This window comes from Lycium ferocissimum, chromosome 4, assembly GCF_029784015.1.
Source record: "Lycium ferocissimum isolate CSIRO_LF1 chromosome 4, AGI_CSIRO_Lferr_CH_V1, whole genome shotgun sequence".
Classification (NCBI taxonomy): domain Eukaryota; kingdom Viridiplantae; phylum Streptophyta; class Magnoliopsida; order Solanales; family Solanaceae; genus Lycium; species Lycium ferocissimum.
Window position 1 is genome coordinate 51,070,274 of NC_081345.1, and position 27,469 is coordinate 51,097,742.

The 27,469-nt window shown below is 35.2% G+C and overlaps 2 protein-coding genes and 1 long non-coding RNA gene across 5 annotated transcripts; 1 reads left to right on the forward strand and 2 right to left on the reverse strand.

Moving 5' to 3' along the window:
• The first annotated feature begins 3,072 nt into the window (after window positions 1-3,072).
• On the forward strand, window positions 3,073-5,901 carry LOC132053476 (plasma membrane-associated cation-binding protein 1). Of its 2 annotated transcripts, XM_059445521.1 has the most exons (6): window positions 3,073-3,230; window positions 3,526-3,676; window positions 4,225-4,314; window positions 4,433-4,517; window positions 5,298-5,600; window positions 5,634-5,901. In XM_059445521.1, exons 2-6 carry the CDS (start codon window positions 3,569-3,571, stop codon window positions 5,660-5,662), a joined length of 615 nt encoding a protein of 204 aa, XP_059301504.1. In that variant the 5' UTR covers window positions 3,073-3,230; window positions 3,526-3,568; the 3' UTR covers window positions 5,663-5,901. The 2 variants fall into 2 exon arrangements, with proteins under 2 accessions (XP_059301504.1, XP_059301503.1); XM_059445520.1 differs by having other exon boundaries at window positions 5,298-5,901.
• On the reverse strand, window positions 3,704-4,218 carry LOC132053477 (uncharacterized). Its single transcript, XR_009414125.1, has 3 exons — window positions 4,021-4,218; window positions 3,856-3,979; window positions 3,704-3,784 (listed from the first exon to the last, which is right to left on the reverse strand). It is a non-coding gene; the product is annotated as an uncharacterized LOC132053477 (long non-coding RNA).
• A 5,607-nt stretch (window positions 5,902-11,508) lies between the features above and the next one.
• Window positions 11,509-21,047, reverse strand: LOC132053478 (oxygen-dependent coproporphyrinogen-III oxidase, chloroplastic-like). 2 transcript variants are annotated; one of them, XM_059445522.1, is made up of 9 exons: window positions 20,695-21,047; window positions 18,899-19,224; window positions 17,404-17,479; window positions 14,647-14,741; window positions 14,076-14,159; window positions 12,699-12,786; window positions 12,079-12,203; window positions 11,888-11,986; window positions 11,509-11,780 (listed from the first exon to the last, which is right to left on the reverse strand). In XM_059445522.1, exons 1-9 carry the CDS (start codon window positions 20,939-20,941, stop codon window positions 11,709-11,711), a joined length of 1,212 nt encoding a protein of 403 aa, XP_059301505.1. In that variant the 5' UTR covers window positions 20,942-21,047; the 3' UTR covers window positions 11,509-11,708. The 2 variants fall into 2 exon arrangements, with proteins under 2 accessions (XP_059301505.1, XP_059301506.1); XM_059445523.1 differs by having other exon boundaries at window positions 18,899-19,215; window positions 20,695-21,039.
• Between the last annotated feature and the right edge of the window lie 6,422 nt (window positions 21,048-27,469).

Below are 27,469 nucleotides of genomic sequence, written 5' to 3' on the forward strand. Positions count from 1 at the left end.
TCTACCTAATAATTAAAACTTGAGTCACCTATACTAAAATAAAAAACTAAAGAGAGACTAATAATTAAATGCCCCTAGTTAGTATACTAAAAGTAAATTTTCCTTTTTACTTGCCATTTCAACAAATCAAGAGAGAGTTACTTATATTTTTTTATTTTACCTTTATCATTAAGTAACTATTTCCCAAACTCATTGGAGAACTAGTAGTCAAATTTTGATCTCCAAAGTATAGTTAATATAGGCAACTTAGTAAACTTAAACAAGTAATAAATAAAATCTTAAGGAAAGTTAAAGTCGATAGTGGGCTAGTAAAAGGAAAAGGGTCATTCGCACAAATGCCCCTATTTCGAGGTGGTAATTTTCGTCCCTCAAATTTGTGGTCTTTAATTTTTGCCCTTCAGCACTTTTCGCATGACATAAGTTTAGATTTCACTTGGCATATTTTAGATTATATCACACAAATTATGCCAGACACAACGATACTTTCAAACTCCACAAAAAAAGGACTTATGCCGAGCAAACTTATTTCCTACAGAACTTATGTCGAGAGACGCAAAAGTTCAGTTTCCAAAGATAAATGTTACAGAGCTTATGTCGAGCGAAACAGGTCTGAATATTTTTTAAATTAGTAGGAGCGACAAAAATTAAAAACCACACATATGATGGCCAAAAATTAAAGACCACTGCGTTTGAAGGATAATCTGTACAAAAACTTCAAAGGAAAAAAGGAGTAAGACATAGACACACCTGAAAAATTTATGCAAATAATTATTGATGAATGAAAAATATGAACCCGTTATTATAATAAGGCAACATTTTTATGTTGATTTGGTTAGATTTTACGATGTTGTTTGAGCACTTCTACCTACTGGTGTAAAATTTTAAACCATTAACAACAAAAAACAACGTACCCAGTGTAATTTCACAAGTGGGATCTGAGATCTGAGGAGGATAGGATGTACGCAAACCTTATTTCTATACCTTTGTGAGATAGAGAGGTTGTTTCCGATAGACCCTCGGCTCAAAATAAAAGAAAGGCAGAATAGCAAGATACAGAACAAATACAGCAACAGATAGCAATACACATTGAAGAATAAACAACTACGCGTTAGCTAAATAGTACTACAAAAAAAAAAAAATTACAGGCTAATTAAATAGTTTTACTAAAAAGGATAAGAGGAGAGGAGTAGGCTAGCCCTCATCCTCTCCCACACAAAGTGTAACACTATTCAGCTATCTACTACAGTAACATTAATGTCATGTCCTAGAATATTCTACCCTAATTCTCGACCGTCAAATCTTCCTATCTAAGGTCATGTCCTCAATCAGCTGAAGCTGTGTCATGTCCTGTCTAATCACCTCCCTCCGGTTCTTCTTCGGCCTACCTCTACTTCTCCTAGACCCTACTACAGCCAATCTCACACCTCCCTACTGGCGCATCCTCGCACCTCCTCTTCACATGCCCTAACCATCTCAATCGCGCTTCCCTCGTCTTGTCCGCCGCTGATGCAATTGAACTTAAACAGAAACAAAAACAAAAAATACAAAATGTGCTAATCAAGCAGCAATAAACAAGAGTACAAGACATACGTTACCTCATTCGTGCAAACAATATAACCGAGAGGAAAAGACGTACAAGTTTTTGAAACCCTTTGACCCAGATGGCCATTTATGTAATTTAGTTAGAAGAAGGAGGGTGGTTTTGAAGGGTGTGATTTATAGAACCAGCTAAGCCACGTGAGCAAGTTGTTCAGCTCAAAATTTTCAAGAAAGAAACGTTTTTGTTACAGATCACCATCAGGCTGGGCTAGGGTCCCACGCCACCTATGATTGACCCATTTGCTAGCTGTTAATTTCTTTCCCCATTTTGCCCTCCATATAATTTGCTCTAATTCAATAAATACCCTCACCATCATTTGCTTGGTTTAGTCAATTATATCCCTTATTCTTAAGTTGAAATGACGACTATAGCCTTGTTAATAAGTTCGTGAGACTTTGTTTCTTGTAGTAATATTGGTGCCTAGGTCAGCTTATATGCACCTCAAATACAAATTCTTAAGTAGAAATGACAATTATCGTCTTGTTAATAAGTTCATGAGACTTTTTTATCTCTTCATAACATTGGTGCCTAGGCCAACTTCTATGCACCTCAAATGCAAATTTATAAGTCTAAATGATGATTACAGCCTTGTTAATAAGTTCGTGAGACATTTTTTTCTTTTAATAACATTGGTGCCTAAGCCAGCTTTTATGTTGCCTGAATATTCACAGCTCACTCACTGTAACGCTATTTCCCGCTAGTATAGATATCTAGTGATTATGTCAAGTTGCAACTAACGCTTAGGCAAATAAAAAGAAGGTACTTAAAAACTTTGTCTCCGCTAGAATTTTAATTTTAATTTCGCATGATTTTCACTCCTTAATTTAGGTGGCACTCTAGTATCTAAGTTCGTTAGACATCTTATCTAGAGAAAAGAGATAGATACATATCTTAAAATTATTATATGTAAGAAACTATTACCATTAATCTTATTTTTAAACTGTAAAGGTGAATTTGGTATAAATAAAATGCCTAGGCCAGCTTCTATGCACCTCGAATATTCATTGGTAAACTCTATTTTCTATCAGCATAGATATCTAGTGATTATATCAGCTAACATTTAGGCAATTAAAAAGTACTTACAAAAGTTATCTCTACTAGAATTGAATCTTAATTTTGCATGATTATATAAGTTCGTTAGACGTCTTATCAAGAGAAATGGATTAGATGTAGTAATTTTAAATTATTATATATAAGAAACTGTTACAATTGGTCTTATTTTTAAACGGTAAGGCTGAATTTGGTATAAACATAAAATTTTATGGAAAAAACGTGCATGTGTAAGCATCCAATGCTCAAATTCTACATTCGTCCCTGTCCGCGAAAAAAGACAGGGGTGTAAGAGACCGTGGTGGGGTAGGTCATTTTGGTGATAGACATAGGGTACAAATGTAAATAATGAGAAAGACTGGGGGGTATTTGGTCTGAAAAAAAAAATCTTTCTTGGTATAAGGCCTGCCAGGTCTTATATTTGGAAGCACAGTTGGCTACAAAAAAAAGGAAGAGTTTTTTGCTAATTGTCCACTTATATATATAACACTAGCACAACAGTTATCTGTTTTATAATTAGAGAGCCAATATAATTGCAAGCAAAGAAGAGAGATTTCAGTTTTGCTTTCTCCATATTCATGTAAGTGAAGTTGACAACACTTATTCTTTCTTGTTTTCTCACTACCAAAATATACTGGAATTAGCTAGTATAAGTTTTGTTGCTAATCTATCATTGAATTGCTTGTAGCTAATAAAAAAAATTGATAATTAATCGTTAAACCATCATTAAATATGATTAGCAACAGATTTGTTGTTTAGCTACATAATTTGTACATCCCTAGCTAATTCCTGTTTTTTCAGTAGTAGATCTCTTCATTTGCTTACTAATCTTTTATATGATGAATTTTCATGATGTTTTATTTTTTTGGCTACAGATATACATATTTTCTCTGTGAATTTGAGTTAAAAGAAACAAAGATGGGATACTGGCAAGCAAAGGTTGTTCCAAAGTTCAAGCAGATCTTTGAGAAAAATCCCAAGAAGGCTGCTGCTGCAGAGGCATGCAAGACTTTTGACGAGGCTAAGGTAAAAAATAAAAAGTAAATATAAAAAATAAAATAAAAAGTTACAACACCGTGTATTTTAATCTGTTGTAATAACAAATAATCTATTTTATATGTTCAAGTAATTAATCTCACTTATTATGTATGATTGTAACTTGATTGTGTGAAAAAAAAAATTGTTGTCAGTAGTGGCATAGACACATAGAGTAAAGGGTGGTTTATAAACACCTTTCACCAAAAAAATTACGTTAAAATTATATAAAATATTATATTGTATATATAAATTAAAATTGTTTTGTATACATATACATTAAATCATGACCACCTTTGATAATATTCGTAATTTGCCAATTAAATCATGACCACCTTTGATAATATTCGTAATTTGCCACTAAACTGTCAGATATATATAGAAGTTGAACTCTTTTTTATCTAGGACTTCCCAAAGTAATTGTTGCAAAGAGGTACATAATTCCAAAAAAAAGGACAAGGGCACGGTAAATTCTTGCTTAGTTACCTAGTTCTTACAAACAAAATACGTTAAACGAGTTATTTTCTAATAACTTTCAGGAGCAGTACAGCAAAGAGTTCGAAGAGAAGAAAACTGAGCTTCAACCCAAAGTAGTTGAAGTTTATGAAGCTGCTGAAGTTGAGATCAAGGTTTGTAATTACTTAATTAACTTATATTTCAATATGATGGAAAATAGCAGAATTATTATATAGTATGATTGCAAGTAAACATAGAACTTACTGCTGTCATCTCTTTATTATGATGAAGACTTTGGTGAAGAAGCCAAAGGGTGCAGGGCTGAAGAAACACTCAGCTGGAGTCCAGAAATTCCTTGATGAGCTTGTCAAGATCGGTAAGTCTTCATTTATTTTATTTACTAGCTACTCCATCTGTTTCAATTTATGTGACTATATTTCCTTTTTAGTAACAACTTCTTTCTAAATTTGGAAACATATTTAATTAAACTTCTTAGTTTACTTTTAATAAAAAAAAAAAATTATAGCGACACAAATATTATGGCATATTTATGACTATAAGTTCCAATAAAATCTTGTGTTATATGATATCTTTAAGATTGCACGTTCTAAAAGTCTTTCTTTCTTTTTCAAACTCTGATTTCAATCGAATAGATTCACATAAATTAGAACAGTAAAATATTATTTTCAAATAACACCGTAGTATGGATTTAATTGATGTATATTGACAGACAAAAAAAAAAACATTCTTGCAATTTAACATGTGGTACAAGTATTGCAGCTTCTTTATTTTCTAGACTAGATACATGTCGTCCCACTTATTGTTGGGCAGTTAGACGTAATTGTCTTTTTAGTAGAAGATTTGATATGCTATCTGTGTACAGAAATTAAACTGTAACACTCTTTATCTCAGTTTATGTGATGATGTTTGATCGTATTGCATACCTAAATTTAAGAATGAAGAGAAGATTTCGAATCTTCAGAACAAATGTCATGTATATTGTGTTAAACCATCTCGTCAATGAAAAATTTTAAATTAAATTGATATAGAAATAGTATGTAATATGTAAAAAGAGTGTCAGGTAGATTGGAAAGTTACATTATGGGACTAACGAGATTTTGGTGTCTTTTGTACATACTTGCTATGATAACTGAAGAATTCCCGGGATCAAAAGCAGTAAGTGAAGCAAGTTCAAACTTTGGGCCTTCATATGTGTCAGGCCCAATTCTCTTTGTGTTCGAAAAAGTATCCACATTTATAGTCGTCACAGAAGATAAGAAAGAAGACGAGAAAAAAGCCGAGGCCCCAGCTGAAGCGGAAGGTACAACAGCTAAAGCAGCAGAAGGAGAGACAACGGGCGAGGTGAAAGAGAAGGATATAGTTATTGAAGCAGCAGAAGCTAAGAAAGAAGAGGCCCCGGCACCTGGTGACGTGGCATCATCTGCTGACGTGGCACCTGGTGACGTGGCAGCTGCAGCTGACGTGGCACCAGCCAAGGTGGAAGAAGCACCAAAGGCTTGATGAATATAATAATTCAATTTGTGTCTTGTGTCTAAAAAAAAAGTTGCTTTTTTTTTTTTTTTTTTCTTTTTCTATGTTTCATGCATGGTTGCTATAAGAAAGAAGCCAGAAACTTGATTTGTTATTCTTTTGTTAGTGTTTTCCTTTATTAGTTTGTACTTTGTACAATATTATCTCAACAGTGTCTGTGTATTTTTATTTTTATTCTTCAAGTTATTCAAATTGGTTCTTCAATATTATTATAAGATGTATATGTTGATTTGATTCCTCACTTCTTTTTCTCCATGGTATACATGGTGTGGTTAGGAGTATCTTCAAACTTCAATTTTGAAGAGCTACATGATACATATTACATTGTGCTTGGTTGTTAGAATTAAGCTAGATGTAGTACTTCGGCCCCTACATTAATGTATCCACCAGCAGTAACGGAGCCAGGATTTTCACTAAGAGGGTTCAAAATATGAAAAAGTAAACACATGAAGTAGCCAAAGGGGGTTCAATGTCTACTATATATACATATAAAATAATTTTAACCATATATAAACAGTGTAATGTTCCGCCGAAGGGGGTTCGGATGAAGCCCCTTGGCCCTTCCTCCCTCCACCACTGTCCACCAGTTTTTAAAACAAACAAAAAAAAAAAAAAATGGGTTATGTATAGATAGCTTGATTATACCTAGATTAATTTGCTAGTCCAATACGGTTGTAAATTTTTCTCTCTGTGGACTAATTATTTACTCAATTACTATTTTTTTGGTAACTATTTACTCAATTATTTGATTTTATAAAACGGGCTAAACTTATACTATATAGTTAGAGGACATGATTTGAGACTTATATTATTTGATTTCTTGTTGAACTTGAATCACTTCATGTATTGATGTGGCTTCAACTTAGTAAGTCTCCTCTCTAGTACTCCTCACCTTGGTAATCGTCCCATTTAAATTGTCATGTGACGATAGATGAGATAGAGAGAAAGATTTATCTACAACACAAATGTATTCTATCGAAGCGTTTTCACATCAATGAATAAGATGATTTAATAGGTACGCGTCTTATCTCGATTCACAATATTCTTGATCTATACTATATTCTTGGATTAATAAAAATTAACTTGCACTTACCTCAACCAACACATGTAAGAAGTACTTGTGAAATAAAATCTTATATCCTATTTTTTAAAAGTTAGCTTTCAGACTTGAGCAGATCAGCTTAGTTCTTCTCCTTTCCTCTTAAGTACTATTTATTATCTTACTCTATGAAATAAAACTGAGACCAGATTATAGTCCAAGTAATTAATGACGTGGCTAATATTTCTGCGATAAAGACTAAAACTTTTGTAATTTTTTTTTTTATAAGATAAAGTTTAGGGGGGAAAAGGAATATCAACAACTAGTTGCGTGTAAGGATTATGGTTGATGTGACTCAAACTGCTACAGCTATATATGTGAACAGAGTATGTGAGAGGGATGGAAGACTTTTTTAAATAAAAGATCAATGACACGTAGCAGCTATTTGAGAGAAACTTCTATTTTATCTAATTTAATTTTGTCTCATCAGAATAACCATAATTTTCATATGGATTTTTTATCATATAATTAATTATCAACACCAAGGATATAGCTTATTTTTTTCCTTTTTAACCAACAAATTAGCGTGGTAATCCCAAAATGAGATTTCACTCTAGCTCCAATTAACTCCTGAAGGAGGCCTAACCCATGTAATGAATCGCAGCGTTTAGAATTTAAATAGTATCGAATTTAACTGACATACACTGACAATGCAAAAAACTTACATGAACACTATTTAATTTAAATCATGTGTAAGAATAATAAAAATAATATATGTAGATTATTCAGAAAGGAAACAAGGGATACATCAGAAAAATTAAAAATCAATATAACAGATAATACAACTCAATTCTGATAGAAACCAAATTCAATTGCCCACACGCAAGAAACTATGTGCTAAGCAAGTTGGACCAATTATGTATAATAATAATATTTGAAATTGATGTTTCAAGGGGAAGTTTGATTGAAGCAACTGGGCATTAAAATTATCATCATTTAGTGCATTATCAATTTGCTCATAAGAAAATACATATATATATTTGGCTTTTCTTCATGTTGCGTTGGTCCATTCAGCAAGCATACTTGTTCACTTTGACCAAAGTAAACTTGAATAAGAAGAGACATGTGGATGGCCTACCAATCATTTTGCCATAGAGGTGAATTTTTATTAGCTCCTTCATGCATTTCCTAAAAAAAATATTTCTTTGATCTTCTCATTATTTTCCCTCTCTTGAATTTTTTCTTTCCACATCTTTAACAAAGACAGTAAATTCCATGCCAATATACTACTAATTGCTTTCTTCGCATCTGACTAAATCTTGGTGGACAAGGTTATCCAATACTTATGGCTAGCGAAGGTAACAGGTACCTCATGGCATTAGTCGAGGTGCGCAATCTGACCTGAACACCATGTTATCACGAAAAAAAATCAAATTACATAGCAAAGATTACACCAAATCACGTGGTTTTATCATGATTAAGTAATAAATCACAGTGAGAAACATATGTTATGAATCCATAAATTTGATATAAATATTGTGCATTAGTATTTTTTTTTTCCCCTTAATAATATTGCGATTTAAATAATGTCTTTATGGTCATGAAGCAATATACGTCATGCAATTAGATAAGTCTATTGGTGTTTATCATTTTTCCACCAAAGATATTTGGTATTATAATGTGATGCATGACAAGGGGGAGGATCTTTAATTCAGAGATAGCTAAACTGAATGCGATTTAATTGGTATTTAATATTTATTTGTCCAGACCCAACATGCTTTCAATTTTCTGAGTAAATGCCCTACCCAGCTCCTCCTGACTGACACAAGTTCCGACAGAATTTTCTCATGGTTCACAATCAATGAAAAAGATCTACATTAATTTTATATGAACCATACCATTTGCTTTGAAAAAGTTGATAGTAACCATCTTCTTCTTAACTCAGGGTGAGAGTAAACGAACTGGAGGATCCATTAATGGATTCATAGGTTCGACTAGAGGTGGCAATTTGAGCCTATATTTAGAAAATTAGCCTATTTTACTCATATGTTAGTGAGTTGGTGTTTCGATATTTCAAATGGGTAAATATGGGTTTGATCTCTCTTTAACCCATAAAAATACGCAAATATGGGTATCCATATAAGAACACACTAGCCAATAACAACTCATTTGAAAATTTAAATTTCTTTCTTACTTCCCACCCCAACCCTTACCCCACCACCCACCCCGCCATGCCCCCACCCCCACACTTTTTTTTTATTTCATATAATTTATTTTTCTTTTATAAAAAGCTTATAAAAAAGGAGAAATTTTTTTCTTACCTCCCACCCCAACCCTTACCCCACCACCCACGCCGCCATGCCCCCCACCCCCACACACTTTTTTTTATTTCATATACTTTATTTTTCTTTTATAAAAAGCTTATAAAAAAAGAGAATTTTTTTTTCTTACCTCCCACTCCGATTCCTACCCCCACACCCACCATACCCCCTCCCCCCCCCCCCCCCCCCACCCCCAAAATTCAATTTCATATATTTCACCTTTATAAAATTTTATAAAAAATGGAAAAAAAAAATTCTTACTCCCACCCCACCCCTCTCCAACCCCCCCCCCCCCCCCAAAAAAAATCAATTTTGAAATATTTTACTTTTATAAAAGTTTTATAAAAAATGGAAAAAAAATTCTTACCCCTACCCCACCCCCACCCCTCTCCAAACCCCCCCCCCCAAAAAAAATCAATTTCAAATATTTTTCTTTTATAAAAGTTTTATAAAAAATGGAAAAAAAAAATTCTTATTCCCGCCCCACCCCCACCACGACCCCTCTCCCCCAAATTTCAATTTTCCTATATATTACTTCTATAAAAAAAATTATAAATAATGGAAAAGAATTTCGTTCCCCCACCCCACCCCATCCCCTACCTCCACCCCCTACCCCGCCCCCAAAAAAAATCAATTTCATACATTTTACTTTTATAAAAAAAATTATAAAAAACGAAAAAAAAATTCTTACCCCTACCCCACCCCCTCCACGACCCCCACCCCTCACCCCTAAAATTTATATAAAAAAATTATAAATATACACTTGAAATAATATTACACTTGTATAATATGGGTTAACCCATAACCAACCCAGCCATTTATCACCCAACCCATATTTATCCATATAAAATATGGGCGGTTTGACACCCAATTCATTTTTGTTCAAACCATTTTCAACCAAACCAAATCCAACCAAACCCACCCATTTGCCACCCCTAGGTTCGACATAACTCGATGTTTCAGTGTCGAACTCTATATGTGTGTCTACCTATGTGCAGTGGCGGAGCCACTCGTGGCCAAGGGTGGTCACCTGCACACCCTTGGCTAGAAAATGGTATTAGTCTATGGATTAGATATTATAGTTAATTAGATATAAATTAAATTTTGAACACCCTTAAAATAATTGAGATAGATAGCTTAGAGTTTAAGGGTGTTCAATTTTACCTAAAAGTCACGGTTTAAAGCTTACGTCAAACGCTGGTCATCTTCTTTCTTATAAAGAAAACATACAAACAATGTCTGAAGCTACTTGGTTGATTTGTATTTGCACTTAATTTCTTTCATGTTCCGACTAAACTTATTTGTATTTGAGTTATGATTTGCATTTGGTTTATTCCTACGTTGGTTTGGATTACGTTGGCCTCATTTGTTGAAACTCTTTTAGTCTTTCTTCTTTCCTTGTTATTTCCTAGAAAAGAAGAAGACGTATTGTTAAAAATAAGACAACGAGATCTAATAGCAAGTTAGCAACCACTTATTTTGTTCTCTTTTCTTTTTTAATTACTTCTGTGAACATTTTAACTATCCAACTTTATTCTCTTTTTTTTTTTTCCAAAGAATATTAATTAGTCATTATCTCTCGCTTTGTAACATTCTTGGAATGTCCCTTGTTGCTCTCCACTTGTGGGATTACGTACACTGGGTATGTTGTTTGTTGTTGTTGTTGTCATTTGAAAATGTAATCACCGTAAGAATTTTCTAGCAATGAAATTTATCAAGAATAACTTGCGAAATCAAATGGACCATAAATTTTTAGGCGAGTGTGCACTGATGATGTTAAAAAAAAAATTGTTGCACTCATTCATCGAAAAAAAATTATATAATCGTCAACATTTGAACAACCTTACCAAAATTTCTGACTCCGCTACTGCCTACGTGTCTATGTGCAAAAAATAAGTATAGATAAAGTTAGATATTTATTTTAGAACTCATTAAGTCTTAATGGCAGAACTAGAGCATGCCGTGCGTGTTCAAGGTATCCTAGTAGCTTTTGCATAGACCATGTATATAGTTAAGAGATCAATTAAATATCTATAAATATTATCCCGTGAACACAGTTATAATTGTATATTAACTTGAGGTAGTTGTAGGAACTATAAACTTCAAATCCTGATTCTGTCTCTGTAGGTCTAATGTCTACAGTGTTGAGGACAACACACGACTGGGGTTATGGTAAGACTCATGTACAAGTGATCAATTCAGCAATACACTAAGAATTACAAAATTAATCAAAACCTGTCGAAATTGTAAGTTAATAGAGGAGAAGATGTCTTTGGTCTGTTTTCACATGTTCTCAATCAGAGTGTCCAGATATATTCTGTCTTTCAAGGATTGAGATATCCGTGGTTTATGCTTACTACATCAATGGTAGACACTTCTACGAATGATATTTAACACGAGATGGATATATACACGAGATGCTACAGAAGTAGATTTAGGCACCTTACACATCCACATAACAAACTTTCCTCACATCATATTTAGGTTAGAAGCCTCACTTTTAGTAATATCATGAATCCTAACACATTTCTACATCAAACCTTTCCTCAATCCCCTCAACACGACCCCCAACTAAAAAGAAGAAATCTAATCAAAGACATGGGAAGAGGACAAAATATAGAAGACCAAAACAAGTAAATTTTACATGGATTTGGTACTAACAGATCCATTCCTTAGGGTTGATACAAGCATCCAAGAGTTTCCATTCTTCAGACCCCTCTACTGGTTGCTGCATAGAGTAACAATCATTTCATTTATTAACTTCATTTATTTGTTCATGTCCTTCTTAAGAAAGATATCAACAGAAAGGATTACCAAAGCAGAAAAGGAACTTACATGGTCGTACTCCCAACGTGCAGTTAATGGAAGAGAAACAAGAATACTTTCAATTCTACCGCCTGTCTTGAGACCAAATGTAGTTCCACGGTCATAAACCTTCAATTACGAAGCAAAAGAGAACCAAGTCAAATCAGTTATTTCTTTTATTTTCTTAGCCAAATAAGACCTTAGGGAACGGAGTATTCTACCAAGTTGAATTCAACATAGCGTCCCCTCCGCAGTTGTTGCCATGCCTTGTGTTCATCATTGAATGGGGTATCCTTCCTCTTCTCTACGATAGGAATATATGCTGGAATGACGGAGTTAGCACACTCTGCACTCAACAACTGATTCATCAGGAGAGGGTATTTTAATCCATTCCACCAATAGAAAAGTTTATTGTGCTTGAATTAACTTCCATCAGCAGATTAAGCAAACAGTTTGAAGTTTCAAATTATCAGAAAAAGGATCGGAGCGAATCTAGTTTCTAGCTATTTAAGCTTCAAGTAATTTTTCCTACTTGGCGAAAGACCAGTCAACTAATGGAGAACTGAAAGAGTGAACAGTAACTCATTTTAGCAGTTCTTAAAATCTTTGGACCAAAATGTATTTCCCATCTAGCATATGCGTCTAAGAGATGACAGGTGCGCAAACACGATATAACTTCTGCTAGAAACGAGCTTCGCAGAAAAAAAGAAAAAAAAAAAAAAAAAAGGAGTGAGTTTGCCTTTTGCACATAAAAGGAAGCTTCTCTATGATTACTTGCTTTGTTTCCTCCTTATTATGGAATATTTTCTAAATACACATAAGGTCTTTTCACACCATTTACCTGTAGAAAAGGAGAGAAGCATCTCCTGATCATAGTCGTTTAAATCGTCAAAAAATATTCCTCCAAGACCCCGCCTCTCACCACGGTGCTGCAAGACAATGAGCTCAGTGCAAACTTGATCGTGACATAACTTTAATAGGACAAAAAAAAAATGAATAGGCAACCATGGAAGAGTAACCCCATTAAAACGTTCTAGTACTTTATCCCTTCATAACCGGAATGCAGCTTCACGATTCTTCACAAAGACTGCTGCCCTCAACAGAAATTCCAGACATGGAATATGAAAAAGGCAAGACTAAATACTGATTGTTTCTACGATATTGCTTCCCGTCTTGTTACTAGAGATATAAAGGAATGCATAACTACATCCAAACAAAGGATCAAAAGCTCCTAGGAAACAGAAAAATTCAACTCACGCATGGATCAAACTCACACAAGTTAACCTCAGAAAAAGACAACGACACAAAGTAAGTCTGCTATTATCTAGGCATACAGTTCCATTAAAGGATCAATTTGCTTAGAAATCTCCAATGTTTTGTAAAGGTTTTCCTGAAACCCTCTGAATGCCTGGTCTATCTTCTCACAAGGAAAATAGCAACTTCAGCAAAGGGAGGTCAAATTCACATGTGAGACTCCTATTAGGTACTTAAGCAAGACTGCAATTAATTTATAAATTTGATCCTTAATTGACATTACCCCTGGCAGCACGCTTCAAGGGAAACCAAAGCTTGAATTGCAGTTTCAGGAATTGAATATGGAGAAATAAAAACTGATCGAGGCAAACACAAAAACCAAAGAGCACTAAGGTACACCTTAATCAGGGGAGATGCTTAGAGGGTTTTGTGTAACTTGACACTATTGTCCTTGGTGTCTGGTTAGACTTTTGGTGTTCTTTTTCTTTTTTGGAAAAAGTTGTTGTTTTCTGTTTTGGTTCTTCAAGGAAATTTTTGTAATGTTTCAAATAAAGTTTAGTTATCAAATCAAACATAAGCTTTTGAAATGATTTCTATATTTTTTCCAATCCAAATGCCACAACTTAGATGCTGATACATGTTAGACACATAACAATGGCTCTGATGTGGTTGGATTGAAATGATTTCTATAATTTTTCCAATCCAAATCCCACAACTTAGATGCTGTTACATGTTAGACACATAACAATGGCTCTGAGGTGGTTGGAAATGTTAAATTGTTTAAAGTTCGATAATGATGGCTCTATTACAGCATTTTCATGTTTAGTGGGTAAATCTTCACTCCAGATTCTTTAATAGACCCTAGAGAAATTACCCTATTATTCCAGTTCTCCAGCAGATTCTGGGAATAGAAAGTTCATATGGAAAACAATTTCTATCTGCTAGTAAAATGAAGCTCTAATACCTTTATATAGAAATAATCATCACACCACTTCTTGAAACGAGGGTAGAAACTAGCATCAAATTTGTCACAAGCACCTTTTTGCACCTGCAAAACAATGAACCTACTTCATGCAATGCAGACATAGGGTCGCAATCAAGTTTTAAACATCCAAGAGAAAATTCTGTGATAGAATAAGAAGATCTTTCATTCTGGCCAAGCATGGTGTTGATGTTGGATAGTGATGCTCAAAGAGCAGTAACTACTTCGTATGGAGAAACTGTGTGGAAACACCAGGACAGGCTGGGAAGACTTTGCAAAAGATATAGATTCTTAGATGGTAGAAGAAATAAGGTCAGGTCAGATAGCGGGGAAGGACATACCCCAATGAAGGAAGCACTTCCAGAATTTAGATTTGTTGCCAACCAGGAAAGACATGGGACTTTTCTGTCACTTTTGCGTGAATAAAGCAGCTCGTTCATGAAAAAAAAATCTCAATGCTTTTCTCCATGTTATAATTTTCAAAATTAGAATTAGAAATTGTGAACTAATGAAACAAAGATCTACAAGGTATAATTTTTTTGCATGCTTATACCGAATGGAAGTGCTTCACATCCTCCTCGAAAATGTAAGCAGGTGTCAGATCAGTACCACCTCCAAACCACCATTGCCTAGGTGCTCCTGGAGCATCTGCATTAAAATTGATCACAAGTAACGGATAATTAATATAGTTCAGTTTAAATTAATCAAGATGCGGATAATCACAGTTATGGACTTACCAAAGGTATACTTTGGCAATCCTAGCTAACGACTAATTTACTGCTAGTCTCATTTCTGATGCAGACCCATATCATGCATTACTAAACTTTACCAGCGAACAGATTCATAAAATGCAAGAAGCACATAAGAGAATTGGAGCAAGAACACAAAATCCCAAACAAAATTTCTTAGTTAGTGATTTGGCATATTTTCTATCTTAAAAAGGTAACAAATTTTTGAAGTAACTCTTTCAAGAATTAGCACTTCTGCAATAATATTCCAACTTTAAGCTCTTCTCCAGTCGTTGTGGTCTCATGTCAAAGCTTCCTCCACCACATAGCTGTGTTTTCTATCTCCATGGTGTGCTGCGTACTGATGCAGTGCTCTCCACCATGACTGCCTACTACCATAGCCTCTCTACAGGTGCAGCCACCCTCGTGTATCTCCCTGTGTGCACAATAATCCTTCATATTGCCCTTTCGATGGTGCTGCATGCGTCATGCCGGGCAGCCTCCTTCACATCATCACTTATGAGCTTATCTAGTATAAAAGCAAGCTTGAAGCTGCTATTGATTGGCTCAAGCTATGAACACCCTAGGCAAATTTTACATCAGCATAACACATGGAGAGATGTTGAGTATATGAGGAAGCAAGCATTTGATCACAGTAACGCATTCTAAAGCCATGCAGGCAATTGTGTACTAGAATGTAAAAATAGGTGTCAGAGCCATCCCTCGTGTATTCTTGTATGTTGGTGGAGCAATCTCAGTGATGACGCTGAGTCCCTAAGGAAATCCTACATCGGCAAAACACGATAAAGTTGTTGGATATATAAGGAAGAAAGCCTTAAGGTCTAGTGCCGCGTTCATAAGCTATGTATGCTCAGATCCAATGCAGGGAATAGCACTGGTGAACTTGACTGTTACACTCAGCTTCCTAAATGGCGGTTGAATCAAGCTCGAACACAAGTCGAGCCAAGCTAATAGGTAATGTTTGGTTAATCGGAATATAATTTACACCGAGTTTGGTTGCATCATAAACAATATATATGATTAGATCTTTTCGCCAATGACCAATTATATTATCCAATGAGCAAAAAAATAATTTGAGGGTCATAAACTAGCTGATTAGCTAAAGATCACACCTCATGGGAACATATTATATGTAAATAACCTTCTTGCCTCTCTAACAACTTTATCTGTTAGATCAGGTGGTCACATAATTCAAGTTGGTATTAGAGCACGTAGAGGTCCTTCGAGTCTCAGCACCACTTATTATTACAAAATAATTTTAAGATGTTTGGCCAAACAAAAAGGATCAGGGTTGGACGTGAGGTAATGTGTTACAGACTAATAGACCCAATAAGTAAATATGTGTAACATGTCTTTATCGATTTAAGCTTTTAGATTGAGGTAGTCACACAATTCAGCACCCTTCATGTATAAATAGAAGTTGGGCAAACCCACGACTCATTCCTATTCCTTATCAGTCTTTCTTTTTCATCCTTTAATTTCCCCCAATGCCAAACTTCTGTCACTTGTGCCACCGCATTCATTTGGTACCACTCTTTTGCGCATCTCAAAAAAGCAGTACCTATCTCCTCCCCCATCCACAATTCCAAATGTGCACCACCCACCACCGTTCTATTCTCTTCTCCCTCCCTAGATCGCAATCTATTCTCATTCCTATACCAGGCAGAAACCTATCCTTCTGCCCTCCTATACACTCAACCCCATGCCCACCTCCCCCTTGATGCCTCTGCATTCCTCAAGTGACCTATTTTCTTATCACTCCCTAGCTGCAGAAATCTACTCTCTTCGACTCTTCCCCATCCCCAACCATTAATGTATCGTTCCCACTCAACCCTCATGCACCCCCCCCCCCCCACACCCCCAGGTTGTTGCTACATTGCTATGGTTTTACTTTCGCAATTTATCTTCTTCTTCTAGTTGCTGCTCCTTCTCTTACTTTTTTCTTTGTCATTTGAGGATATTCTAATGACGGATGGAGATTAAGTTGTATATAAATAAATATTCACAAAATTTACTTTTACACTAGAAAGATTAAATTGTGCAAAAGGTGCTTTTATTTTGAAAATAATGTTCTTATCTTGTTGTACCCAAAAGAAGGACGGAATTAGCATGGCATATTCTTCCATTTTAAATAAACAACAATCCCAGAAAATGACCTTCCAGTTCATTGTGGCCCAACAGGAAATAGGAAGTAGCAAAGGAAATTACGCTCCACCTTGGAGCTGCATTAATTTTGATATCCAGTCCAATAAGAATTACTCTGACTGTTAAAAAGGGAAAACTGCAAAAGGTACACATGTGCTTTGCATTCTTAAACATTACTAGTTCCTGTGCAAACCAGGACAAGTGGATTTCACTCTCTAGTCATATGTCTATAACTGCAATATCTTTTCTATTATTATTTTCTTGAAAAATCTCAAAGAAAAGCACAATAGGTATCATTAAGATTCACTAGTCCTGCACAATCTCTTCTTTTCTCATAAACTCATAGTTTCTATTCCATCTCAATCAAAAGCAGATCAGCATCACAGAATAACAACCATAATTAAGAAGGGCAATACCTTTAGGAGCATCAGTCTCAAAGTAGCGATAATTAAAATGTACAGTTGGTGCAAAGGGGTTCTTTGGATGCAGAACCTGGTAAAAGAAATAAAACCTTATTAGTGATAATAATGTTTGGCTCATGCTTTCAGGGACACATTCAAGTAGAAGGGACCAAGATTTGCCCAGAGAATAATATTAAAAGAAGTCAATTACTCTAGTCCATGCTTATTCTTAACTAAGCAAGTGTAATCAATCAACTACCCTCAATCCCAAACTAGCTGATCCCAGAGATTGAAACCCCTATATGTTCCAATCTAATCAGGCAGTCATTATTACTGAGATTTTTAAGCTTTTGGTGTATATTAGAGCGTGATAAATCATAACAGTAACTCTTTTAAGGGAAAACTTACTTACCTCTTAAAACTATCTATTCGTATATGATATAGTGACTCTAAAAACATTACTCCCAAAAATTAAATGCTGATAACCATAAAAAACAGAATTTTACATCATTGGCCTACAGCAACCTTCTAAGCTCACAGTCACATAGGTGGAGTTTAACTAAGCAGGTGACAACAAAAAGAAAACAAATTAACAATTAATGAATGCAACCATCTGTCCAAGCCTTGGTGGACAGAGTTACCCAGTACCTATGGTGGTGGGGTAGCAAGTACCCTGTGGAATTAGTCGAGGTACGTGCAAGTTGGCTCGGACACCACGGTTATAAAAAGAAACTAATGAATGCAATATACTTGTAGAATGCCATAATTTTTCAGAAAGGCATTCCAAAATCAATTAGAATCTCTTTGCATAACCTTTGGTTCTTAACCAGGCAAGTGCAATTGATATACTAAGACTCAATTCAAACCTAGTTGGCATAGGCAATTTGGATCCCTTTATATATTCCACTCCAGTGTTATTAAAAGCGAAAAGCGCAAAAAAGCTCTAAGGTCAGCTTGGGCTTTAAGCGCAAAGCGCAAATAAAGTGTGGGCTTAATGAAGAAAGGCGCAATGGTGAAAAAACACAAATATATATGTTTAGTCCAAGACGAATAATAATAAGCATGAACAACAAATATATGGACAAAGAAATTGTAAAAACATTGCGATAAAGTGAAATATCAATTATGTAGTGTCACCTCTTCAAGAGAAGCTCATTGTCAAGGAAAACTATGTCTTAGAGCCTTGTTGATGCACTGAAGTGCAAATAAAGCGAGGCGAAGCGCTCAAAATGTTTTGAGCCTCGCTTCAGGGCTTAAGCGCGCTTTAAGGGCGCCTTTGACAACACTGTTCCACTCTATTAGGGTATCCATTATTATGGGATTCATTCATCATAAAGACTGGTACTTCATATGGATAGAGTTTAAATATGCAAGTGGAAACAGAAAGAAAACAAACTCAAAACTACTGAATGTAATATACTTTTTTAAGTGAATGCAATATACTTGAATCCCTCTGAATCACCAGAATCCGATTGCGACTAAGCCAAAGTAAGAAATGTGAGAAAATTACCGAGCTAACCCCAGCAGCGAAAAAGGGGATAGGACCAGGTTTAGCATTTCCATTGTCAACTGGCCTAGCAGCTCGATAAGCTTCAGGAGGCATAGTACCATAAACAACAGAGACATTAACACCAGCCTTCTCAAAAACAACTCCATCCTGCAATACCCTACTAATGCCACCACCACCACCAGGTCTCGACCAAACATCTTCCTTGAATTTAGCCCCTCCATCCACAGCTTCCAAAGCAGAACAAACACTGTCCTGTACTTCTCGAATCATCTTCTCGAAACGCGCTCTAACCGAATTCGACTTTGATGAATCATCCCCTGAAGAACCTTGAAAGAAAAAATATTTATTTAGAATTTCATAAATCTTTGAATTCTCTCTACAACTCTCCACTCTATTAACATAGCTAGCAGCACCCCTATTTATAATAAGCACAAAACCTACTTTAACTCAAAACTGGAAAACCTATTCCTATATAAATTTGACTATAAATCCTACTCCCTCCATCCATTTTTACTTGTCCATGTTTGACTTGGCACACCCCAAAAGGAGCAATAAATAAAATGCTAATTCTACTATATCACCCCTAATTAGTATAAATTATCTCAATAATTGAAATCAATCAAACATGCTTGAAAAGGTGTGCAACCACTAACAATTCCTTGAAGTTTCCAACGCAATAATTAGCAATAACGGTAAAATAGGTATGAATTGGTAAATTATCTCTTGGTTTTCCAAACTGGACGAGTAAAAATGGGAGTAGTACGAAAACTACTTTAACTCAAAATAGGAAAGCCTATTCCTACATAGATTTGACTATGAACGCACATAAATTAAAATACCAAATCCTAACCAACTTTGAATTATTTTTTTCCAACAAACCTTCATCAAATTCTCTTAGAAATGTGTGTGGGCTAGCAGCACCCCTATTTATAACATAGCACGAAACCTACCTTAACTCAAAACAGGAAAACCTATTCCTATATAAACATGACTATAAACCCTATTTATAGTACTCCCTCAGTTGGCACTATTTGACCAGGCACAGAGTTTCAGAAAGTTAGGAAGACTTTTGAAATCTGTGCCCCAAAACAAGCCTTAGATATTTATGTGGCCGTAAATTACTCCCTCCATTCCATAATAAGTGGTTTTTTAGGCTCATACACACCCCTAAAGAAATTGCTCACTCCTAGAAAATTAGGAGTATTTTTACGAAACTTACCCCTAATCAAGTTTTACTACTCCCTCCATTCACTTTTAACTTGTCCACTTTGAACTTTTCACGCTGTTTAAGAAATAATAAATGGAGTACATAATTTACCAATGTACTCATATTAATTGATGCATATTTTTATTGGATTTGGAAAATGATTTGAACTGAGTAATTAATACTATAGGTAAAACAGGAATAAATTGCCTTCTCTTGATATGCTAAAAGTGATAAGTAAAAGTGAAAATCTATTTTTATAGAATACTAGACAAGTAAAAGTGAACGGAGGGAGTAATTTCTAGAAAAAGAAAAGGTAATTGATGAATCTTGACTTTTTACATAAGAATAATCTTAAAAGAATCTGTCAAAGTCTTCTTGAAATCCTAAAGAACCACTTATTATGGAACGGAGGAAGTATCTCATAGAGTTAAATTGTTTTTAAAAAAATATACAAAGGTGACGTTCTTTTTGGGACGGGGGAGTAGTACGAGACTTGTTTTTTAACTCAGAACAGGAAAACTTATTCCTATATAAATTTGACTATAAATCCTAACTAGACATATAATTAAAATACCAAATCCTAACAAACCTTCATCGGATTCTCGTAGAAATGTGTGTGGGCGTTCAGTTTCGGGTGTTTCCCTCTCAATCATCCGTGATGATGAAGACGAGGCTTGAACTTTTAACGAGTAGTGGTATTTTGGTCTTTTACTTGATTTGTATCTAATGGTAAGTGGTGGAAGTAATGGTGAAGAAGTGGTGAAGGATGAAGAAGGAATTGAATATTTGAGTGGGAAAGTAGAGGATGAAGGAGAAGAGAGAATTGAAGGAAGCATTGTGATGGTTGTTAGAAAAAAATTGGGAAGATTGGGCTAGTGTCTAAATTGGATTTAGGAACGGTGGGCGGGTGGGGTGAAGACTATGTATGACCAATGGGTGATAAGAAATGGATTATTGGGATAAGAAAAGACCTTGCAAAGGGATTGCCTATTTCACTTAGTACAACTATACAACCATGCTTCAATATCAAATGAGTTGGTTATGATTTTTCACTAGAGTATATTTTTCAAGAAAAAGGGCTAAAAATGACACTTAATCTATTGAATTTGACTTAAAAAGATTGTTGTTCCAACTATTGAATTAAAATGTCCTCAACATTATTCTTTAATTTAAAATTATCCTCAAAATTAACGGTTGATTAGATGGCTTTATAAAAAAACCACGTGGCATTGTATGATTGGTCCAAGTGTTAATCCAATGTGAATTAAATTAGAGAAAACTTCAAAAATCACTATTGTTTAGTAGCTAATTACCAACCGCACCTATTGTCACGATCCTAATTACTGATCGTGCGAGCACCTACCTTATTATCACTAGTAGGCGAATCTTTACCCAGTAACCCATTAATCACTAGCCAATTTCAACTTCTTTAATTATTTATACTCTAACAATCAATAAGTAAGTGAATAAATAAATAGTCTAACCAAGTCATAAATGATAAATAATATAAGTGCGGAAGTCTAACTATTAAATTCCCAAAACCTGAAAGTCATCGTACAAGGACTCTAACCAACAATGTCTAAAAAATGAAATATTTGTCAAATATAATAATAAATAATGTTTGTAATGAAAGTATATATTTGGAAAGAAAGACCTCCAGGCGGCATGGCATGGATAGAAGCTCACCCTCGGATCTGATCAAGCAAATAGCTTCAAGCTAGAGATGTGGTCTGGGTGAATTCTCTAGAATACAATCTGCACTCAAAAAGGGTGTAGCAAGGTAGTATCAGTACAAACACTATGTACCAGTAAGCATCATAGGATAAGCATAAAATCAACAAGATAAACAAATATGCACATAATACTCAAATCCAAGTCACAGAATATCCCATAACCAAATCACGCCTAAGATGAAGCTTTAAACCACAAGTACATCCGATCTCAATAATCTCACCCGATAATCACAAGTCCAAGTTCGACCCTAGGTAGAGTCACTAATCCACAATTTTACTCGTCAATAATCATATCTACATACCACTGACAGTAGTTTCAACAAACCATACCAAAATCGAACTAAACGAGCCATATAATAATGCGAATAAAATGTAATGAAGTGCGATACAAAATATAATGATGTGCAATGCAATGCACTGGCCAAATACTCCAAACCTGTACACACATGCTAAATGGTGATGTTTTCCCCAAATAGTCATGACCTGCAGGGGACCCATGGTATCCATGTACCACTCGTTTTGGAACGAACCTCGGACCATGAGCTCACAAGTAGGCCACATCGTCACCCCCTGTCAAATGTGTCTTAATAGATTATATGTTCCATCTCAAAATCTCATCAACAATGCCTCATGATCTAACCACAAGGAATGACTCAAGAACACATATCAAGACCAGAAACAATGAAGTACAGTCATAGTAACACAAGTCATAACAAGACTCACCAATAACTCTGCTCAACCATAGCCTAATTATACAGCTATCTCAATCAATCAGTGAGGGGTAAATATGAACACATTCCTTTCAACAATTCCAAACCATTTCCATAATGTATGAATGCAGAAATGGGTGTAAATATGGTAAGCCAATGCACTAAAATAACAATGAAGTACAAGAAGTCATAATGCCATAAATCATATCAAGACTTAGATAAATCGATTCAACTATGGAATGAATCATACAAACCATCTCAGTCAACATAAAGAGTCTATGTCCCTCTTTACTTCCAAATATAACGAGTACACCTCACAACTAAGTCTCGTATCACCAAGGTGCTCAATTTTCTCATATATCATCATCAATATCAAGTCATAATTCAATATCAATATACATATGGAATGAGAATGCACGCCAAGTATAATATCACCATCAACCGTAATCCATATGCCAAGTTTTCATCTGCGTATTATGATAAGTTTATATCACAATTCAAGTCTAAACTCATTATCCTTCCTTTCACCGATGATATGTGTCACTATAAAAGAGAATTGGGTATAACATGTATCACAACACACCGTACGGTAGTAAGTCTAATCACGATAACGGGGGCAAGCCACGAAACAACAACCAAACTAATAGAATTCCATCCCGAACCGCCACGATATGAATACAACTACACCTTCACAATGCGTAAATAATTGCGACAAGCCCACATAATCAGAAGTCATACCAACCTAGCTAATATCCAACCAAACACCATGTCCGAAGACTTAATCATGCTTTCTCCCGTCAATTCTACACAATATACGTTTCGCTAATTAAAGTCTAACTAAAGTAAGCCGTAACCTATCTTGAATGCAGAACATGAGCCACGAACTACTCCACACAAGCCTTCTGTTTTCGAAACGCCTTAGAACGGTCAAAGTCTAGCAATACAATGCTAACTAAGCGATAAACCTTCTAATAAAACAAGAACAACAATTGCGGAAAAAGACCCAATTATTTACTTACTTTTCGATTGGATGAAACCATCTTTTAATGGTGAATTTATCATAACTTCTATCTCTACAATCATACTATTCCAATTCATAGGTTTTCTATTCAATTTAACCCCTTTCAAACAGATTTTTGGCCAAAGTTCCTGTTTTTATTAGAACCTTTAGTCTCAATATGCAATTCTCATAATTAATAATGAAATTCCCATCCTAGAAAGTGATAGCCTGCACTCTTAGATGTTTAAGCAACAACAAAATCAACAATCCATTAATTATTTAAGGGTTTACCAATTCTAGGGTTCTAGGATTTTCACCCACCATTGATGGAACTTGAAGAAGAAACGTAAAGGAACAAATAAAGATGGGGACTTACCCTCCAAGATGCTTTCACCAATGAATGGAATAAAATTCGCCTCTTTCTCTCTTGAAAACTGTGTTTGGGGTTTTGAGGGTAATGACTTCGAAATTTCAATATAAAAATAGGTTTGCCCCCCCACCGAGGGCCGGCCGCTTCGGCGGTCACGAGTTTTTTGCGACGAACCACTCGGTAATTTCCTCTACGAAAATGACCATAACTTCCTCATACGGAGGCGAAATGCGATGATTCTCTTTGCTATAGCTTTGTAATTATGATACGGATCTAATGGTTCAATCGAAACACAAAACAAAGGTCGTTTGATCAATCTGGAGCCCTTTATCCCCAAGGAACTACGGTGAAAACATCGAATACAAGTGCGACACAACCCAAATCCATTTGAAACTCTTCGGAATCTCACCAAAACTTGTGGACAAGTCCTAAATCATCATACAAACTTGTTGGAACTTTCAAAATATTGACACGGCCACCTTAACCTGATGTTGACCGTGGTCAACTCTAACTCGTTAACTTAACTAATTCCTCTACCAATGACTCAAATCACTCTCAAACTTTTCGGGAACCAAACCAATGACTTCACTAAGTCATAAATCATACTAAAGGGTCCCGGGGAAGGATCAACAAGGGTAAATGGGTCAAAGACACTATAACGACCAAACGGGTCGTTACACCTATAGTTTCAGTAATTACCATTTCGTATCAAAACTTCAACTGTTAGGCGTCTATATCAAAAAATTTCCCACGATTGATTTCATTTTCTCAGTTCTATTACCGTCACATTTATCAATCATTCAATCTCAATCCAATCCTGCACACGGCCATTTCTGGTGACCGTCTTTGCTCAGTCACACGACCATTAATGATTTGGTTTGGTTTGGTTCTGTTTGATGTATTTTGTTAAAACCAAACCAATTATCTTTTTTTTTTTTTTTGCAATACCAAATCAAATTAAAGTAATTCTTGGGTTTTTTTCTCAGTTTGACTCAGATAATTAATTTAGTGTGAATTTTCGATTTTCTTTGTACACTTCTATTGTTACCTGTTATATTATCTTGTATTGTGTTATTAATTTATACTGTATAATAGTATTTGTTTTGATTGTTATTTAAATTTAATTATATCATATCGTTTAATTAGTCCTTATATAACGACATAAAATCTCATTTTATGTAACGACTAAATGGTGGAATAGTGTCACTAGCTTAATTTTTTTCATTTTATCTTTACTTATTATCTAATAATTCTATTTTATTCCTTATCGTGTTTTTTTTACTTTGCATCCAACCTTCTTATCCTCCAAATTGCTAAGTGACATATGTAAAGGCAGGAAACTATACAATCTACAGAAAAGGTGCAAAAATGTCCTTGGACTATCCCAAAAGGTTTAAAAATATCCTTCATCCATCTATTGAGCTAAAAATACCCTTCATCCATATATTTTGACTCACTTATACCATTAAACTTAACAGCACACTCCTTTATTATTATTATTTATTACGTGGCGCCTCCTTATTGGTCTGGAAAAAAAAAAACCCACCCTTCCCGCCTGATCTTTTCCTTCTACACGACCTATGACCCATGACCTATGACCCACGACCCAATTCCCCTTAAAAAAAAAAACATATGCACATCGCATCCATTTGACATGCTTAAATTCAGCACAAATTGCCATTTGGCACCGATATTAACAAGGAGAATGGAATTCTTTGAAGATGAGGAAAAGAAGAATTAAGACATTTAATCTCTCCATATAATCAATATTCTCCTTCTCATCCCTTTACGGCAATTACCAACAAAAGAAACAAGAAAGTACTAAAGCACATGAATCAGTGGTTATCGTCTTTTGCATGAGCTCTATTTCTGAGAAGAGCAATTCATTCTGGAAAATCATAAACTTATGTCAGTGTTTTCCTCACAATAATAGGAAACAATGAAATCGGCCAACAAAACTGAATTTACATGGGTCATGGGTCATGTGTCATGGGATGGGTCGGGTAGAAGGAAAAAATCTGGTGGGGACGGGTGGGGTATTATTTTGAGAAAATTACACCCCATGTCAATTAGGGTAGCAATCTTTACCAAAATTGACCCATTTTTTAAAATCTTACAAATAAAATGACCCACTCCCTCCTCCTGCTCCTCCCCTCTCTGCACTTACTCTCACCTCCATCACCTTCACTACTCCACCTATCTAACTCCGGTGAAGCAAGCCATCTCCGGCCAAACTACGCCTAACGATCTGACTGGATTAGCTTTTTAACGCCGTCACTAGTCTAACTCTGGCGAAGCAAGCCGTCTCCAGTCAGATCTTATTGTTCCGGTCTAACTCCGGCGAAGCAAGCCATCTCCGGTTAGATTTATATTATTCTACGGATACGTAGGATTCTCTTTTTTATTGTCACTTTGGTGACTTTTTGTTTTTGTTTAAATGTTAATTGTATTGTTACAGATCTGATTAGATTCACATTTTTCCGGCAACCTCCATGAACACCGGCGAGTGCCCTTTTGGTGTATATGGGTGTATATGGTGGTGTATGGGTGTATATGGAGGTATATGGTGTTTATGTATATAGGTGTATAAATATGGTGGTTGGTGTTGCTCCGGTCTGATGACTGGTCGCAGGTGTATATGGGTATAATATTGTATATGGATATATATGTGTTATAATACTATATATGGTTATATGGGTTATAATATTGTATAATATTGTATATGAGGGTATATGGATATATGGGTGTATATATGGGTTCTAATATTGTATATGGGTATATGAGTTATAATATTCTATATGAGTGTATATAGGTTAAAGCTTTGCAATGTAAGTTTTGGGCTTTTTTTTGCAATGTAAGTGACCAAATTGTATATTTATGAAACTTCCCCTTTTATTTTCGACCAATAAGGAGGCTCCACATAATAAATAATAATAAAAAAAAAAAAAAGGAGTAGCTGTTGAGTTTAAGGGTATAAGTGAGCCAAAACATTTTTTTTGTGCAGAGTGCCCTTCAAATGCCTTTGGTCTTTAATTTTTGCCCCCAAATTGGTGGTCTTTAATTTTGTCCCTTTCGCCTCATACCATGAGGTTTGGGGTTTTAACCCCGGCTCAGTAAAAAAATAAAAATAAAATCGCAAGACAGAGTTTTGTAGCAAAGTTAGGCCTTAAGGCAGAGTTTTGGCATGCCTGAAGGCAAAATTCTACCTTAAGGTAGAGTTTGCGTCAAAATTCTACCTTAAGGTAGAGTTTGCGTCAAAACTCTACCTTAAGGTACAGTTTCAAACTCAACCTGAAGGTAGCAAAATTCTGCCTAAGGCAGAGATTTTTTTTTTTTTTTTAATTTTTTTGATTGAACAGGGGTTCGAACCCTAAACCAAAGGGTTCTAACAAAGGGAAAAAATCAAAAACTACCAATTTAATGGGCAAAAATTAAAGACCACCCCAAAATAAAGGCATTCCTGCGAATTGCCTGAGCCAAAATAGATGGATGAAAGGTATTTTTTAGGGAAAATTTCAGAACTATACAAGTTGATCACTTACATTGCAAAA